Source organism: Onychostruthus taczanowskii, unplaced genomic scaffold, assembly GCF_017590055.1.
Source record: "Onychostruthus taczanowskii isolate IOZ18803 unplaced genomic scaffold, ASM1759005v1 scaffold5, whole genome shotgun sequence".
NCBI lineage: Eukaryota > Metazoa > Chordata > Aves > Passeriformes > Passeridae > Onychostruthus > Onychostruthus taczanowskii.
In genome coordinates, this window is record NW_024502568.1 from 14,220,752 (window position 1) to 14,240,070 (window position 19,319).

At 43.5% G+C, this 19,319-nt stretch overlaps 1 protein-coding gene across 1 annotated transcript; it reads right to left on the reverse strand.

The window, feature by feature from the left end:
• Positions 1-3,659: 3,659 nt before the first annotated feature.
• Positions 3,660-17,535, reverse strand: RGS10 (regulator of G protein signaling 10). Its single transcript, XM_041415549.1, has 5 exons — positions 17,478-17,535; positions 16,380-16,498; positions 14,821-14,907; positions 8,241-8,384; positions 3,660-4,798 (listed from the first exon to the last, which is right to left on the reverse strand). The coding sequence occupies exons 1-5, from the start codon at positions 17,533-17,535 to the stop codon at positions 4,652-4,654; spliced, it is 555 nt and encodes a 184-aa protein (XP_041271483.1). The 3' UTR covers positions 3,660-4,651.
• Positions 17,536-19,319: the final 1,784 nt, after the last annotated feature.

Consider the following 19,319-nt stretch of genomic DNA (forward strand, 5'->3'; position numbering starts at 1 on the left):
GTTCACTTATTGCTCTACAGTAGAAAAGGAAGTGGGTGGGGAAAAGGAATGAAAGGATGAAACACACAGCTCGCACCCTCCTGGCTCCAGGATAAAAGATTTGCTTTAAAGGAAACCCTGGTAATTCCATACTTCCTTAATGAGAAATGGTGTCCAAGATGTGGAGTGAGCAGCAGTCAGAGGCAGGGTTCTGTGAGCCCAATTATCTTCATTGTGGGGTTAGATTGTAATTTTAATCCCACAGGTCTTCCCTGGGCCTGGGGATTTTCCAAGCAGCCTGGTCAGGATATTGAGAACAGCTTTTAACAGTGCCTGGTTGAACATCGCAAGAAAAGCAGCAGAGATGGGTTTCTCATTCATTCAGGGAATTACTTGCACCAAAACTGCCCCTGAGGTCTCACCATGAGCTGAGGTTCTCAGTCCTGGGATATCTGTAGCAGTGTTGCCTTTTGTCTTTCATGTTTTGGGGTTTCATATTGTTTGGTATCTCTTTACAGACTAAGAGGGACATGAGCTTCTCCTCTATGCTCTTGGCTGTCAGATCCATCTCTGTGGCACTTCAGCCATGCCAAAAGGATATGTTCATGTTCTGTGTAGTGCAGAGGTGTAAAAAATGTCTAAACCTAATATTCAAACTATGAAAGAATGATGAAATCAGTAAATACAGAACAGGAAGTAAGAAAAATTTATGTTCAGCTGTTCCTCTGGACTGCAACTTGAGAAAGGACCTGAAAGGTTTCAATTTATTGCCAAGTCAGTGTGGTTTTTTGTAACTCTGGTAGAGCTTCAGTGCTGCAATTGTTAGCTTAACTTGGCCCAACATTTCAAGTTCCTATCTCATCTTAGTCATGACATGGAAAAAAACACTTGAAATCTGTCTAATCAAATGGTTCACCAGCTGAGATAGGCCTGATGAAAACCACATTTGCTAATGCTGATACAGCTCGAGCTCAGCTCCTGCCAGCTGAAGTGCAGCCTGGCACTTGGACATGTCACCCTTGGGGATGTCACCCTTGCTCATGTCACCCTGCCCAGGACACTCTGACCACACAATCCCCATGGGCTGAGGGGCTGGCTGGGATTCCTAGGGGAAAACTTGGGAAAGTGCCCTGAGGAGCTGCCGCAATCCAGTAAGGGGACAAACTGCCAGATTCTCCTTGAAATTTGTATGGCAAAGAAAACAGGAGCCCCTGTCTGACATCCCCCTGACAGCAGCTTTGGTGCTTGCCTGAGACATGGAGCAGTGCAAAATCCTCATCCCCAGCCCTGACCCTACAGCTCTGCTCTTCCCAGCCAGCCTTTCCTGCTGGTTTGCAGAGTTCTGTGCCAGATGAAACAAGAGCCTGGGAGTAACAGGGGGTGCAGGCAGGCACAGGGTTGAATTTTGGGCACATGACCTCTGGAAAGGCTGGAGTGATCCCTCAGGTTTTAGCTTCTCTATTTTTCAGATTCTGTGCTGCCTTAGTGTGTGGGTGTGCAAACAGGGCTTCTGGTTTGTCAGGGGTGACATTTGGCAAAAAAAAAAAAAAAAAAGCATGACTTTGTAGGACTTGCTGCCTTGTTTTAGGATGAAAAGGTTTATAAACAATTTATAAAAGGGAGTTTATACCACTTTTCAGCTTTGGACCAGTCACAGAAATGCAAACAGGGCTTCTGGTTTGTCTGGGGTGACATTTGGCAAAAAAAAAATGCATGACTTTGTAGGACTTGCTGCCCTGTTTTAGGATGAAAAGATTTATAAACAATTTATAAAAGGGAGTTTATCTGCTTGCATGGGTTTAATTTGATTGCCCTTTTACTGAAAAATACAGATAATCTAATGAATAGGAAAAACATCTTTGCTTTCTGCACGTTGCAAGTCTACTTGTTGGTGTTGTAGAGAAATCAAACAAACCCAGGCACCACAACGAGAATGGTGCAATCAACTTTTTACCTCTGAGGTAAAAGAGCAACTCAAAGATTAAGAGTTTTGTGGGTTAAGGTACATTAGGTTAGAAACATAATAGGCATTGAAATAAACATCACAGGATTAGAGATGCTGCTAAAAGATCCATTTCCATTTCAGAAACTTTCATCCTGTGGTAGTGTAAAGCACCTTTGTGTCTACTCGTGTGGGGCATTTGCTCTGAGCAAGCAAAGGCAGTACCTGAAGGGAAGATATTGCCAAGAAAAGGGTTGTTCATAAGCAGCTACAAACTCATTTTCTCTCTTTAACACCCCACCTTTGTTCATAAGGCTCCTGGTTTTGTTTTCTATTATTACCATTTTAAAACACGATAGTCAAAGACTCTCCTCCCTTGCTCATGCATTTTTAAAATCAATATGATTAAAAATGAAGCTACTGTGCATCCATGTGATGAATGTGGTAAGAGCTCATTCTGCATCTTTCCCATCAATGTCCCCATGGTGAATTTTTCAGTATCACTCAGATTAATGCAGCAAACACTGGGAAAATACAAATCCCAAGTCCTAAACTGGTTAAGCTGCCCACTCCCAAGGGCTTCAATGCTATCAGAAGTTCTGTCCTCTGCTGTGGCAGGCATTAAGAGTTTTGTTTTTACAGTGGATTCTCAAAAGAGGTAATCCTGAGATTACAAATAGTTGGCAAGTCCAGAACTGGATGGTCCCATTTCCTAGGCCCCAGCAGAGAGAATAAAAAAAAAATAGATTCATGCACATGTTTAGTTAATTCTTATTCAGTAAAACATTGAAATACAGCTTAAGCATGAGGTCAAATACCACTGAAAGTGCCTGAAGTAGTAGGACTTCACCATTAAGTCTTTCAAGAGTATAAGAGTATAAAGAGAACACTAACTCAGTGCACAAGAATTACACCTTACTACATGCATATTGTGGAGGCACTGACCTCTTCTTTCTTTGATTTCCTAAAAATGAACAGGGCATGGAGCTCTAGGGGAAGAATCAGAACTTCCTTCCCCACTTTTAATTAGGGAAAAGCCCATAGAAACAATTTTCTTTACACAATACCTGCAAGAGTGGCTCAGAGTTAAAAGAAATAATCAAGTCTACCAAGTTTGCATTCTCAAAAATGACAAACTAGACTTAGATTTTTAAACATTGGTTGTGACAGCGATGCATGAAACATATCTGGCCTTTCTGACAAAAAAAAAAAAAAAAAAAAAAAAAAAAAAAAAAAAGTACAAAATGTTCAAAAGCTAACTGTGCATTTAGATTAGCCAGCACATAAACAAAAGCTCAAGACAAGCAGTGCAAAAAATGGAAGAGTAAATAATGAGAGAGTGGGAAACAGCCAGACTACAGCTGTGAAGCTTGTAAATAGAGCAAGTAACTAATACACTTTCCCAGCTTAAACTGCAATTTAGTAACACTGCAGTGAATTAATCAAAAATACATGAACACATCAAAAACCCCATGCCAAAATGGGCTTTGCAGTGCTGACATTCCCAGGACAACATTGGGAATGTCTTTCTCCACCAACCTTTCATTACACAGGGCAGAAATTAATTCCCCTTGCTCTCGAGCTTGATGTGAGAGTGGCTGAACCCCAAACCCAACTCCCTGTTCCTCTGCAGCTCTCCAAAATCACAACTAGGAAACCCTGAATTTTCATGGGGCAAACAAAACTCTGCAGGGTGATTTTAGCAGGGAAAAAAAAAAAAAAAAAAGGAAAAAAAGATTTGCGTGGGGCAAACAAAACTCTGCAGGGTGATTTTAGCAGGGAAAAAAAAAAGTAAAACAAAACCAGATTTGGTTTGTTGGTCCTTTGCCAAAGCTGTTGCTGCACAAAGCAGGGTTGGTCAGGAGACCTGGGAGAGACCAGACACTTCCTGATAGCAGCATCTGATGTCACACTGGTGTGAGGGACAAAGCCAAGCTTTGCTGGGATCAGTGTGCCCTGAGAGGGATATTTACTTATTTGCTGTCACATTTCCTAATGGCAGGCAGGAGTTCCTCAGAGATTCTGTCTCTTTTAGAGCCTTTGTTTCCAAGGGAACTGAGGGTATCCCATCCCCTGAAGAAGGTGATTGTCTACTGCAAAAAAAAAAAGAAAAAAAGGGGGAAATCTAGGAGATACAAAAATGAAAATCATGACTAGGGAAGTGTTTTGATTCAGCAGTAAAGGCAAAGCAAAACAGACATCACTGAAAGAACAAAGTCACACAGGAAGGGATTGGATTCTACTGAGCTTAACCCTGAAAGATGCTGTCCCTTTATGATTAAATTTGCTGTGAATGACTCACCCACAAACTAATGAGAAATGCTCTCCTCAACTGCTTCTCCCAGCAGTTCAGGATGTAAAAGCTAGTCCCAAATAAAAATTACAAGGCAAAAATAAAAACCCAACCACACTATCTCCTGTTTCTCATCACCAAGATGCCTCACAAAGGAAAATAAAAGAATTGAAAGCACTTTAACTTGTGAAGTATGAAAGGCAATTCATGCTATGGAGGAATACCTCAGCCTTCTAGCTGGGAAACAGTCCTTCCATGGGTGCTTGGTTAATAGCTATCATGCAAAAACAATTAGTCATTCAAGCAATTAAGAAGGTAAGTATCTCCTAAAAAGGTTCTGAGCTTTCCAAGCCCTAAATGCAACTGCTATAAACCTAGACTGTTCCTGAGTGTAATTCCCTTATTGTATGGCCTCTCCTGAAGGGATCCATTGTGTCTCATGTGTTGTAAATTCTTGATGCTCTTTTAGCTGCAGTCTGAGCCTCTGGTGAGCTCTCCTCTTGCTCCTCGCTCTTCTGATGGTTTAGGAAGATGTCTGACTTCAGGAAGCGGCTGTAGCTGTCATACTTCATGAGGTTGAATATCTGGGAAGAGGGGGAAAAGAACACAAAGCAAATGAGCTCAGCAAAATGAGATTTTAAGTGTGAAGGATGCTTTAATTCCAATGTACTTTCGTTCTGTCCGTACTAGAGCATTACGTTTAAAAAATACACTTCCAGCTCCCCAAGGGGCAGCATGTAGCAAACAATGTTGGTTCCATGGTCACTGCCTGGCAGTAACATCCACAGTGGTTTAAAAATCAAATTATACTTTTCACAATAGCCAACCTTGCACACCTGATACTGAAGGTGAGAGGATGGCTGGGTCAGGGAGGAGATGATCAGATCCTCCTGGCAGGGTGTCTGGAAGGCATTCAGAGGGACAAAGCAGAGCTCTGAAGGAAGAGAGGCACCTTCTGTGCACCTTCCTGGCTGCAGTGACTCCTGAGTGCTGCAGAGTAACTGTGCAGAGCACTGGATAACTAAGGAAAGCCTCTGAGTAATTTACACAAACTTTGAAACAACTGGATTAGCCAATATTCCTTAAACCTACACAAATCTTCCCGCCCTTGTTAGACAAAATGCCAAGACTGGTCTCAGACCAGATGAGAAATGTTGCAGGAACCTGCCACAAAGAGCTGACCTGGTACAGATGTGTTTTGCCAGTTGAAATGTGGGTTTAAATTGCTGGTGGATTAAATTTGTGTAATTACACTTTTCACCAGGCCAAGGGTTTCTCACAGCCAGCATGGAAACATAAAGTCAGCCCCAAGTACAGCTTTAACCTCCCAGGGCTTGAGCTCAGGCTCACCCCTCAGCATAACTTCTGCTCTTCTATTTATACCTACTGCAGATAAAAAAACCCTACAACTCTTTTGGAGTTGTCTGAAAACAAAAGGGTTGGGAGAGGAGCCTGGAATCTGTTCAGGTGTCAAGGTCAGGACTATATTTTGCTTGGTGTTGAAACAGAAGGGAAGGGGAGAAAAGTAAACTTCAAAACTGTAATTGAGGCAAAACCAAAGCCAGCCTCACCCTCAGTCTATTATTTCACTGGTTGAGCCTCTCTGAGTCATGTTTCAGGACAGATTTTTTTTGATACTCAGAATAGCTGAGTTTCCAAGACAAATTCCTGGATTCTCACCTGCAGATGTTGCTATTCCAGGGTGGATAACTCATCTTTACCTTTACAGGTCTCATTTCTAACTGACAGTACAATCAGGAAACACAAGTCTTTGCTAGGAGGGAAAAAACAATCTCAAACTGCTTTTTCATTCCACATCCTCGAGGAACCTGGACAGATACAGGCAAACACCTAAGATTTGACTGTTCTTGTCTGTGCATTTGCTGAAATAGCTCTTTTACAAGTAAGTTACATGGTGGATTTTACTAACCAGTGTTTGTTTACATATTTAAGCATTTAAGTTACTGTCTAAAACTGTGGAAGTATTATTCTTTAAGATACATATTGGAATATGAAAAAAAAATCCCAAAACACCCACTCTGTGTAGAGCCTGATCTTCACGGTCTGAACTCTTCCTAACTCAAGCAAAGTCAAATTATACCTCCTGGCACTGGCTAACTACAATATAATTAAATTTATCCTACCAGTTCAAGGGGGAAAAAAAAGGTAAGGAAGACATTTCCCATTAAAACATCATGCCTGTTTAAGAACTTAGACCCCTCTTGTTCCTGGTATCACTTAAAGCATCTCCCAGAGAGAAAGAGCATTGAAGGTCAAGATCTTCTGCAGTCTGGCCAGGCAAATACAAAGAGCAGAGCTCATAATCATGTACCAAAGCAGAACCCTCTTTTCCCCACAAGGATTCTGAAGCACATGGATTTCTGTGAACCACTCTCACTTCATTCAGCACAAACAAATGGCCTGGGGCAGTCAGGGCCACCCCATGAGCAGCAGGCACACCCCACAGTGTCCCCAGTTAAATCAGGGCCACCCCATGAGCAGCAGGCACACCCCACGGTGTCCCCAGTTAAATCAGGGGCTCTCTGCCATGAGCAGCAGGCACACCCCACAGTGTCCCCAGTTAAATCAGGGCCACCCCAAGAGCAGCAGGCACACCCCATGGTGTCCCCAGTTAAATCAGGGGCTCTCTGGAGAGCTGCAGCTCTTGTTAGCAGCACTGCTGTACTCCAGGCTGTGTCCTTCCAGCTCTGCCTTTTTCTCCTCCAGACCCACAGTGCCAGCAGTGCTTAACACTGCTCTTCAGAGAACAAGTTACACCACTCTCCATAACTTTATAAGGATTGAAAACTGGAGAAGACCATAACTCTTCTGAGCCATTATCTAACAGCAATAAACAGTAGCTTCAAGCGCTGGAAACTTGCAATGACCCATAAATGCTCTGCATTTGTTTTTAAAAGCTCACAGATTTTCTTCCCACACTAGAGGGATTCCTCCACCACTAGTCCAGTATGTTTCCAGTTCAGGTATTACCAACCCTTGGCTCTCCATGTGCATGTCATTTACAAAATAACAAATATTTTATCTCCAGTATTCTCTCCAGCTTCACTCTTACAGTCACTCACCCTGAACTGCAGTGCTTAGATCTACCAGAACAGTTCCTTCTCTTTCCCCAAGTCAGAACTTTTTCCATTAAAAACTCTATTTCTTCACATGGAAATTGGATTTCAGGTATATCCACTACTAATGTCTTGGAATCTGCCTGAAAAACAGCAGAGCCTTTGCTCCTTAGACCCCTCCAAGTGCCCAGCCATTGTATTCAATACCTGATTGAAAGGGGCTGAAAACACTGTTTAAATCACTGAGCTGTTTCTCCACAAAAGGAAAGAGCCAAATGGAAAATACAGGTAGTCCTGAGGATGGTACAGGAATTAAAAATAGTACTGCAAGTGCTGGAAAGCTGCAGATAAGAATGACTCACTTCATAACTTATGCTTTGAAATCAGCTGAATATCAAGAAAATTTACCACCTGAAGACATGCCTGCAAAATTTCTAATTTCTACCAGACCTCCCAAGTTCTTTAGGGAAAGGCAAAGCAGAGACCAACTCCTCTAAGTCTTGCACACTGCAGAAGAGGAGGGTTTTCAGAAAATTGTGCTATATTCATAACAAGATAAATACCAAAGCAAAGTAAAATGAAGAAATTTGAGCTCTCAAGGAAACCAGGGGCAACTACAGAAACAAACATCAGCAATGACTCAGAACAAGTGAATACACAGGAAAACAAAGGCACCGAGTTAGTCAGGGCGATTCTCAAGCTACCCACGCAGGAACCCTGGAGAAAACTCCAGCCAGTTTTCCAGGAAAGTCCTGAGCTGGAATTAGAATGATTGTATTGAGTCTCTTAATTAATTGGGGCCAAGAACCTTGAATATCTCAGAGCAGCTGCATTAATACCCCCAACGTGGACCAACCCTGCTTACCTGTTCGATCATGGCTAGAAAGCAGAGTTCATTAAAACCAGACAAAAATGAATGAAACTGTGTTATTGAAATAAATAACTTTACCTGGTCCTGGAGCTTCTGAAACATGAGAGGGTGAGGTGTCTCCAGGATGGTCTCACTCAAACGGGACTGCCCTTCAACATTGACTTGGGAGGAAGCTTTACTGGACAGGAAAGTCATGTAAATCTCTTTAGCTTTCTCCTGCATCTGCAAAAGGACATTTATTTAAAGAATTATTTGCTGTGGGAATGTTCTCTGCATCAGGTTTATCTCACTTGTGTATGTTCATTTGTAGTAGAAGAGGAACACCCCTGCAGGCCAAAAGCTACACTGCCATCAGTGAAAGCTGCCAGAATTCAGCAGGTTGGGATGCTTCAGCAGCCAGTGTAAAACTGCTCAGCATCATCAATTACACCTTGTCTTTGCTTTTGAGACAAATGTTTTTCCTAACAGATCATCAGCATCAGTATGGGCAAGAAACCCAGAGGAAGAAAAACTGGGAGCTTACTACAAGGGAAAATTAAGTGAAAAAAACACCAGCTTGGCTAATTGGCAAAGAGAAGATTTTCAATAGCCTCTGAGAGTTGATAAATAAGGGCCTGACCTGCACAAAGCTGTTTGTTGGTATTTGCCCTGTTTCAGAACTCTTCCCTTGTCAAACCAGTAACATCTTGACCCCACCAGCATCTTCAAGCTTCAAAGCAGTGAGTGGCCACAATCCCCTGAAGTTCAAGGAAAGGCCCCTAACAGATTGTTGGATAAGAGGAAGCCCGAGAAGAGAACCAAGCCAGGCAAGAGCCAAGGCCCCTGCTGCAATCTGAATTCTGCACGCTGAGAGCCAGCCAGCAGCAGCTGCTCCGGGCCATCCCGAGCCCTGGGCACTCACCAGTGTCCCCAGGGAATTTCTAATGAGCATCCACAGCTCCACACCAGCTCCAGGGCTGTGCCTTTGATGGGAATGGGGCCTGAAGAAGGAAGCACTTAAATCCTGCCCATGAAGGAGTCTCAGAATTACTTCCATGTTTTACAGCTGAGGTACATTTACACTGGGGGTAATTAGAAGGAAAGCTGCGTGTGCTTCAGCATTCAGGAGGCCTAAAGATTTGGGGCTCTCTCCCTGCTGAAGGGGACACCCATGCTCTAGTATTCCTTTTTAAAAATCATTATTCTTCTGGTGGGTAGAACATTACGTGTCAAGTGCATTAGGTCACAATGAACTGTTTTTAACAATTTCCAACTTGTTTCACAGCTCAGGGAGGACTGGGTCAGCCACTTCTGTTCTAAATGACCAATTAATCCAAGGGATCAAAGGTGTGACTGCTACAAGTGGAAAAGTTAATGTCCTAATGAGGGCACAGCAAAGGGGCCTTCAGCTGTTACTGCATCAGCAATTGCATTGCCAGTCCCACCCAAACGAATTTTGAACCTGCTGTCCAATTTCAACCATACTTGAGAGAGGGGCAAAGGACTGAGAAAAAAAAAATTACCCTCCTGCTGAGTCAAGGGAAGATCAGCAGGAGAAAAGAAAGGGAGAGGAAAAGCAGCACAAGCAGCAAGGGAAAAGCTGCAGCCAGAAGTTCCCTGCTCTGCTGGAACTGCCAGGATGCTCTTTGCTGCTGGCTAATCAAGGCAGATGCAGCTCCTCACCCCCAGCACAAGGGGCTGCTTGCCCAAGGACCCTGGAGCAAGCTGGGCACTGCAGAGAAAGGGCAGAGGGAGGCTTGAGAGGGAACACAAAACTAGAAGTAACCGTGAGGAAGTTTAAAGAGCATGGAGAGGAACAACAGGATTGTGTGGGAGGCTGCTGAAACAGGGAGGCTCTTTGGATTTTGTGAGGAAGAATAGCAAAGAAAGGAAGTGAAAGAGCTGTGGTAGGGAGAGGAGGCCATTGCAGAGACACAGAGGACCTGGCTTTATAGCAGTGGGGAAATTTGGAAATGCACAGCTGAAAGTTACAGGTTCTGCTGCAAATAGAACTGCTCTGCTACGTCTGTGCTTCAGCAGCTGATTAACTACAGCTTATAATTTGCTTTAAAAAGAAAGAACAGTTAAAGCTGCCAGTGTGCTCATACACCCCCCAAATGTCACTCAGGCAGAGCCAGGTTCAGGTGGAGGAGGCAGAGATTGTCCCTGTTCACTCGGTGACATTCTCTGCTCTGCATCAGCCTGAAACGAAAGCCTCAGCTCAGGGGACCCAGCTCTGGAACTGAAACAGCTCTTAAACTGGGATCTTGTTCACAGGTGGTTTTTAAAGGATTTCTGGCAGTCCCCAGTTCCATCTGTATGCTCTCCCCAGTGTACCTGCCAGATTCCCATTTGGAGTACAAAGTTCTGTCCACAGTAATCCCCCTTGCTATTTCCAGTGGATCCAATATTCTTCCCCACTTCCTTTCCTAAGGTCAAGCCCAGCTCCCAGGCATGTGTGGCTCCCAAACGAGGTGAATGGGAGCCCCAGATGCTCTCCAGACCAGGCTCCAGCACTCAGCAGCTGTGCAGCATTACCCAGCCCTGCTAAACCCTTGCTGCATTCCACATGGGAAGCAACAGAAGAAACTCCTGAATGTGCGGGACTTTGTTCTGGAATCATTCCCTACAAAACTTCAACATGGATATTTTGGTGGGTTTTAGCAATAGCTGAAAGTATTCCCTGTTGTTGGAAGCATTTATTACAATCTGTAATTTATTTTTGAAGCTCGGCTGCAAGAGGAGAAACATTTAAACCCTGGGAAGCAGCATGACTGACATGTTGTTTATTTCATTAACAGTCACAAAATGCAACAACACATAACTGTCTCCAACAAAATATTTAAAGCTAAGTTTTATTCCCTTATCCCCAGCACTCCCATTTCAGTAATTAAATACATGCCCTAACACAAGGGCCACACGGGTGGCAGCAGAACTCACTGCTACAAGTGGGCTTGACCCCATTGCTTTCTCAATCTTCATCAAGCATTAAATCTGTATTTTAACTTCAGTTTTAAAGGAATATCCATTTTTTGCTGTTTTGTTTTGTTTTGGTTTTTTTTGGGGTGTTTTTTGTTGTTGGTGGTGGGTTTTTTTAGCTACAGAGATGTGTCTTGAGCTGAGGGGGAGCTTTGTACCTTTCTGCTGAAGATGAGCTGAACCCATCTGGGTTTTTAGATGGCTGAACCATCTAAAGCCTGCCTAGACCAGCAATGAACTCTGCCTGCTGCCTCTCTCTGCAGCTGCCAAAGATCTCCCCTGCTCCCTGAATCATCCACTCTGATGGATGTACAAACCCAAACACTGCCCCAGGCTGGCAGAGAAAGGATCACCAGAAATATCCCTGGCACGAGGGATGCTTGACCCACTGCTCATGTGGTGACCTTCAGGCAAGTTTAGACTGACCAAGTAGAACCCCAGGCCAGTGCTCTCACCTCAAGTAATGAAAAGTAATGAAAAGTTTATCTCATCCTTTAAAAAGAGGGGGGTGGAGAAATCCCATTCATAGAATAATGGAATGGTTTGCGTTTGAAATGACTTCAAAGTAATTTTGAAATAAAGTAAGTTTGAAATTACTTTTTGAAATTATTTACTCAGCTACTTCCAACCCCCTGCAGGGATAGGGGACATCTCCAGCCAGATCAGACTGCTCAGAGCCCCATACAGCCTGGCACTGGACATTTCTAAGGATGGGGCATTGATCACCTCTCTGGAAAACCAGTTCCAGTGTGTCACCATCCTCACAGTAAAGAATTTCCTCCTTGTACCTAATCTAAACTTGCCCTATGTCAGTTTGAAGCCATTTCCCTGTCCTGTCACTCCATCCCTGTGCCCAAAGTCCCTCCCCAGCTCTCCTCAAGCCCCTTTAGGCACTGGAAAGTCTCCCTGGAGCCTTCTCTTCCCAGGCTGAACACCCCAGCTCTCCCAGCCTGGCTCCAGAGCAGAGCTGCTTCAGCCCTTGGAGCATCTCCGTGGCCTCCCCTGGACTCCCTCCAGCCTGGGCTGAACTGATTTCAGCTTCATCTGACCAAGAGCCTCAGTGTCTCTGAGCAAATCTGTGTGGGAAACCAGTTTTAAGGAGAAGTGAACTGCAAAACAAGTAAAAGGCTGTTTTTAGAACGCTGTGAGCACAACAGAGAGATGCAAAGGGACTTCTGCAAGAGTCACTTTCAGAAGAAAAATCCACACTTCATGCTACCATAAACACTGGAAAGATTTCTATTTTTAGTGCTTTTCCTAGCTTTGTAAATTATCTAAACAAAGCATAAGCAGTAGCTACAAAAATTTACTGTAAGTCTGTGTCATTCTAAAGCACATTTATTCAGGCAGTTATAATAATTTGGGCAGCCCCAGACTCCAGGCTGACCATACTATGCAATGACTGGTACTGGATAATTAACCTAAATAAAACCTAGTCAAATCTCTGTCCATTAATTTGGAAATTCATTGAAGGATTCACCAAGCTCCTATTCCTGTACATCATTTTAACATTTTCTCTACTGGCATCCTAAATTAGCAATCCTAAATCAGCTAGAAATATGGAAATTATTTAGCAAGGGAAAATATGATTATTATCCCACTGAAAGCGTGGGACTTTACAGAAAAGTCGACTGACTGGTTGTTCTTTCCTCAAGACTTTCTGTATTCCTGGACCTTAATGAGGGAGGGAAGCAGCTGAATACACAAAACTGGAATTACTAAATGTCACAAAGTTCACAGACAGATTGAACATTTCCCTCTTCCTTGCAAAAAAAAAAAATTGGTTTTGTTGTATTTTTATGGATTTATCAATGCCCAAAAAATACTCACATCTAAAACCCAGCAAAATTGTTTTGAAGGGAATTTTTTTTTGGTGCAAAACTCAGGATATTTACAGAAAGTAAACTCCCCTACCCAAAATACATTGTTTGGAGACAGGGAAATTTTTTGTTGTTGAAAATCTGCTGGGAAACTGTTTAAGCTGACAATATGTGACTGACCTTAAGAGAGGAGTCTGCAGTCTGGACACAGCCCTCTTACACCTGCAGTTCATAGCACCTCTCCTAGCCCAGCTCTCCCATCTGATTGCTATTCCTGGGCATTTCTGACATTCCTCCAAGCACATCTAATCCCACAGCACACTCCTGGAAAAGCTGCAGCCCAGGGTGGGACAGGAGCACTCTGTGCTGGGCTCAGAGCTGGCTGCATGGCCGGGCCAGAGAGGGGTGGTGAGCGCTGCTGCATCCAGCTGGGGCCAGGCACAGCCCTGGGTGCTGGGGCCAGCTCTGCTCAATGTCTTTACTGACAACATGGGTGAGGGGATTGAGGCTTTCATCAGTAAATTTCATAAATAAAATAAATAAATTTAATGAGTAATTGCAGGTGACACTGAGCTGGGAGCTGTGTCCATCTGTGGGAGGGTAGGAGGGCTCTCAGGGAGACCTGGAAGGGTTGGATGGATAGGCAGAATCCAGTGGGATGAAGTTTAACAAGTCCAAGTGCCCAGTCCTGCATTTTGGCCACAATAACCCCTGCAATGCTAGAGGCTGGGGTCAGAGTGGCTGCACAGTGCCCAGGCAGAAAGGGACCTGGGGGCACTGGTGACAGCAGGCTGGACACGAGCCAGCAGTGTGCCCTGGTGGCCACTTGGAAGAGGTTTAAAGGCATTTCCCCACTCTCACCTCTTCATGGTGCCAAATGTGCCCTTTGGCAACAAGAGCTGCACTCAGGTAAAAGGCATAAAAGTGGATGTCAAAAAAAAAAAAAAAAAAAAAAAAAAAAAAAAAAAGAGCTTCAGGAGTCTGACTCTCAAGGGCAGGGATACTCACTCGGAGTTTTGATACTACTTAATTTCATACTCACAGAATGAGCTCTTAAAGAGCAGATAAATTTGAAATTTCTCAAGAAAACAACAAAACAAAAAAAAAAAAAACAGACACAAAAACCATTTTGAGAAACAAGCAAACAAAACATGGTACATATTTTAGACCTGACTCTGTGGGCTTCAAAGTCTAAATGTGAAAGTGGATCTTGTGTTCCTGGTGGATCTAAGTGTAAGCCAAGATCCAAGCAGTGGGGGAAAAAAAAAAACTTACTGAAGGTGCCTGGTTGAAAAATTTTCCAATAGAATATTTCCTACTGGAAAGGTAGAGCTGCCATCAAAATGAGAAGACTCTGCAGGTATACATCAATTTAGATAAATATTTAAATTAAAAAAGTTTAAACAGGGCCCTTATGTTTTGTAACTTGTAATTTGATAAGGCAAAATGTTTCATTTTGGTGCTGTAAAATAATTTTGTTTGGGCCATTTGTTATTTTTATGTTCCACTAAGATAGTCACAGTGGTGTAAATTTCCATCTAATAGCTGCTATGCTCTAAAAAAGTTCTGAATGAAATATCTTTATATTTGCAAACAAGATGATGCAACATCACTGAATTAATAAAACTTTTTCTACTCCCTAGAAACTACAAAAAGTTCCGTTTTCAAAACATGGGAAACTTGACAATTTCAGCACTTTGTTTTGATTTGAAATAGAACCAGCTTTGTTTCCAAACAATTCCACCAGGATGATTTTAGTGCAATTTCTTCAAATAAATTTATTTGCATTCACGCAAAGCACATTATGCAACAGAGATGTTTTCGCTCCAGCTCTGCTAAGTAAACTTTGTTGACAAGTAGAATTTATTTAGGAAACATACCTGCTTTTTTCCCTGTGTTTTCTTAAATTCTTCACACGCTAACCAGAACAAAACGTTTTCTTCACTAAATTCTTTCTTTAAAAATTCCTAGAAAAGAGAAAAAACAAGCACACAAAGGTTAGGATCCAATTTCTCAGCTGTTTTTCCCTCTTCCTACCATAGCTGATAGACCTGGGAGCTGCCTACAATTAACTTTACCATGGGTTTACCCAGCCCAGAGTCACAGAAGCCCTGCATCTGCAGGACTGACATGGAACACTTGGATATTCTGCTCTTTGAGAGCACATTCCAGGAGGAGGATGGGCTCCATCTAATCTCAGACCATATCAGTAACTAACAGGAACAGCTTCTTCAGCCTCCCTTAAATAACTCCAGCACTTTTACAGCCACTGCTCAAAGGGAAAGCCAAAAAGGCATGAATTCATTCCCAGGTGAGTGAAATGAACCATTTAAATGAGAGTCACAAATCACTTGGGATTCTCATGCAGCACATTTCTGACTTTTGTAATTGACTTTTGTCATTTTCTGACTTGAGTAAAATCTCTACAAATGAAAGTGTTTCTAAACGGGATCATCAGTGGCAATAAATTCACTTAAACAAACTGAAGCAGAAGATGTAGCTGTGCTCTCTATGCTGTTTAAACACAGCACATTCCTCCAAAAGTGAGGCATGCTTTCAAAGGGGAAAAATGTACATTAAATTTATTTATGAAATATAATGATGAACCTTTTTACGTCTGAGATCATCAGTTTTCTCTTTCAAGTGTTAGAAAAGAGAGACCAAGTAATGCCAGGAATTAAACAGTCCCAAGATTACTTTTATTTTTGGTTTGACCAAGATTACTTTTTTTTTTTTTTTTTTTTTTTTTTAAAGCATTTAAAATCAGCATTTTGTTATTCTTGTTTACCTCACTTTTCAAACCAGTCTGGCAGGAAACCATTTTATCCCAGTGCACTTTATCAGTGCAGCATGGCAAAAGCACTTTGAAGTAGGCAGTTCCTATTCTTACATCTAACATGGCAAGAAGGCCTTGAAACACCAACTCACCACCCTCACCTAATTAAACTTCAAGCCATTTTGAGCTGCACCAGCCCACACTTTGTAGTAAACTGAAAGGGAATATTTTCAGTAGAGCTGCTAAACACAGAGCGAGAGCCCCAGAGTCATCAGATTGCTCCTGGTAACTCGTGGCTTAAGGACAACGTGTGAGAAGCGAGAGCCCAGGACCTCAGTGATAAATAATGCCTGGCAGGAGGGATCAGTGGCCCAGGGACTGCAGGTTATTGTTAATCCTCTCAAGAGAGGGTAGATCCCATGAGGAAGGTGCAGCCAAAAGTCTTGCCCGTGCCTTTTGAGCACAGGCTGCAGGGGCAGAGGCAGAAGTGCCACCTCAGAAGCTCTGCCAGTGGCACAGCCCCAGCTCTGCTCAGGACACATATCTAGAGGGATGTGTGCCTCTGCTCACAGTGCTGGCACAGCTGCACCTTCATGCTGAGGCTCGTTCTGCCTTCAACCCTGAATTTTGCTTTTTGTGAATATCCATGTTTAATATATCGACCCTAAAGCGTTTCACTCCTTCCGGGTCTTCCAGGAGGCTCTCCAGTGACGTGGCCCATTTCGAGGTTCCTTTCAAGGCTTGGTGGCTGCTGCTTGGGTGGCCCTCACCATCATTTATCTCTGGAAAAAAAATAAAATGAACAAAACAGCATCTTCTTTAGAAAAAGACAAGTATCAGCCACGTGGATGTCTCCCCCATTTCCCCCTGCACCCCTGATTTCAGCTGCTCTCTTTAAAGGTAAAACCATAAACCAGAAAATGAGCACACACACACACATAGAGACACTTGAATTCTGCTTTGCCTGTAAGGAGGCAAAGATTCCTTACAGCCACAAAATTCATGAGCAGGTAAGGAGGCACTGTCACTGCTCTAGAGGGGTTCAAGCACCTCCTGCCTGGGGAGCACCACGACCACACAATGTCCACATTTTGCCCTGGCACTGTCAATAGTGTTGGCTTCTCTAAAGGAACTTCTGGCCAGTCACACAAGTGAAATTTATCTTTAAGAAAGAATCATCAATGGAAGCTGGATGCTCAGTAAAAGCTGAGAGAGAAAGAAAAATAATGGTTTGTTTAGCAGGAGAACCAGTCCAAGACATTAATCTAGCCTAATGGGAGGAAAGACAGAGCAGAAGAGCATCACTCCACTGAGTCAGCCTGGTTTTGGGCAAGAGGGTGATTTTACTGTTTCCAAGCCCTGAAATTCTCCTTTTATAAGGTGTACTGGACTGTGCCCACATCTGATCTGCCAGCCAGCCTTCTCACAGACAGGAAAGATGGAATACAATTGCTATTTTCTCTATCCCTCGCATTTCATTCGAGGCTGGTGATGGCAAAAAACCCTCCAGAAAACCCATTACTTGGAAAAACTCCAGGAATGCTGTTGCTTATCTGAAAAACTCTAACACAGACATAAAGTGCTCAGCCTCCTCTCCTCTCCTCTCCTCTCACACACAAAATGCCCTGGGAACCCAGGAGGGAAGTCAGAAGGATGAGAGCTGCACTTCAGGTCACTGTGCACTGGAGAGATGCACAAAACTCTTACTGCAACCAGTACAGCTTCTATTTATAACTCCTTCATTTCTCCCTACCAACTTACTGGAAATCTGGATCTGGTTCTGCTTAAGCTCTGCTTTTAAAAACCCTTCTTTCACCATGAAACTAATACTCACTAAGTATCTCAAAAAACTCTCAATGCAGAAATACACACATATATATATTTATATATATATTTTTAATATATATTTATATACAAATACACACTAGCAGATGTTCTTTCTAGCTAGTGACTGGAAGTAAAGCTGAGGTTAAAGCCCTGCAGAATACTGGCATGACAGCAGAGGCTCCTGAGCTTTGGTTGGTAGGGACCTGTGGAGCCTGTTTGTTTTACCAACTGCTCTAAATGAATGAACATCTCTCCTGCCTTGTTAGGGAGGGGATTTTGTTCTAGAAGCTCTGCTAGCTTAAAGGTCAGGAGCCAGAGCCTAAGGATTGTCTCCAAACCACAGCTGCAGCCTTCACATGTGACAGGAGCACAGCGAGCTAACGCTCTGTTTGCCCCGCTTCATGCAAAAGGATGTGGTTCTTGATCAGAACTCGAAAAATTTGTTTTAGAAACCTGACTCAAAGTGTTTGGGCATCTAATCTCAGTAAAATCTGTGAGATTGGAGTGGGAATGGCCAAGTGTACTGCAGCAGAGCACAAAAGCCTGTGAGGAGCTGGGATGTACTGCTGTGTTCCCCTTGGAGAGGGGTGGCAGCCCTGGGTGTGCAGCTGCTGTGCCTGCAGAGCCAGGCCATTCCCCCTCCGAGCATGGCTTAGCACACAACAGAAGGGGGCAACATTTGGGTTCCAGTGTTTCATTTCCAGCCAAATCTGAAGGGGACACTAATGATTACTTTGGAAAGCAGGTGTTTCAATGAGCCAGTGCAGAAAAAGGCCCTTGAAAACCTTAAAAAAAAAAAATTGTGGTGAGCAAAGGCCAGAATAATTCCTTCCAGAAACCCGGGACAGATCAATCTGCTTCTCTTCTGCTGCTTTGACTGATCTCCCATTTTACTGCTGGCCATTCTCTAGCCTCCCTGGTCATCATTTCCCCCATCTTCCTCTCACTTCCAGCCCACCCAGCACAGCCCAACTCTACCCTTCCATTCATGTTCTGCCCCCTCTCCTCCTTGTCAGCCTGCAAACCCTGCCCCCTCTAGTCCCCTTTTCCCTGCACTCTCCTCCTATAACCTTAACTTCAAAACCAAAATTTGATTCTGAAGGGAGGACCTGCACGAGTGCCCTAGTGTCCATTCTGCTGAGCCTAGTACAGAACACTGTCACTCAGTTTATTTCCTCACTTAACCAGCTCCCCACAACCCAAAAAATACCATGGAACAGAGACAAGGGTTGTCTGTCCATTGCAACCCTTCCATTTACCCCTTGCCTCGTTTATTCCATTTACCCCTTGCCTCATTTACATCCCCAGAGCAGAGGCTGAGGGATGTCTCAGGTGCTGGGCAGCTCTGGTGCCACCAGAGGTGCAAGCCCAGCCCAGCCCAGCCTACAGCTCCCAGCACTGCCCACCCAAGGCTGGGGACACCAGGCTGAGCCCCATTAATCCCCATATCCAGTGTTCCTCCTCAACCACCATAAAACATCAACATTCCCCTTCAGCACAAACATAAATAGGCTGCAAATGACAGTAGGAAACACCCTGAAATTTTATGAGGCTATTAAAACTGGCTGGTATTTTTATTATATCCCATTAAATATGCCATCACCAGCATTTATTCTAATACAAAAGTGACCTGACATCCCCTCAGCCAGGATCATAACTTCCCGCTCCACATGCTGGTTTCATGCAGCAGATTTAATATGTGATTTTCAGAATTTTTTTAAAGACAGGAAAGAGGTTTTCCCCACAAACGACTCCAGAAGCTGATCCCCAAATCTA

What these genes read in the sequence shown, in the direction of transcription:
- RGS10 (XM_041415549.1), bottom strand. Translation starts at nt 17,535, where the DNA reads ATGGTGAAAGAAGGGTTTTTAAAAGCAGAGCTTAAGCAGAACCAGATC. An exon ending in AAGGAGTGAAACGCTTTAGG is followed by an intron (nt 14,908 to 16,379) that starts GTCGATATATTA and finishes TCTCTTTTCTAG; the next exon opens with GAATTTTTAAAGAAAGAATT. An exon ending in TTCAGAAGCTCCAGGACCAG is followed by an intron (nt 4,799 to 8,240) that starts GTAAAGTTATTT and finishes CCCTCTTCCCAG; the next exon opens with ATATTCAACCTCATGAAGTA.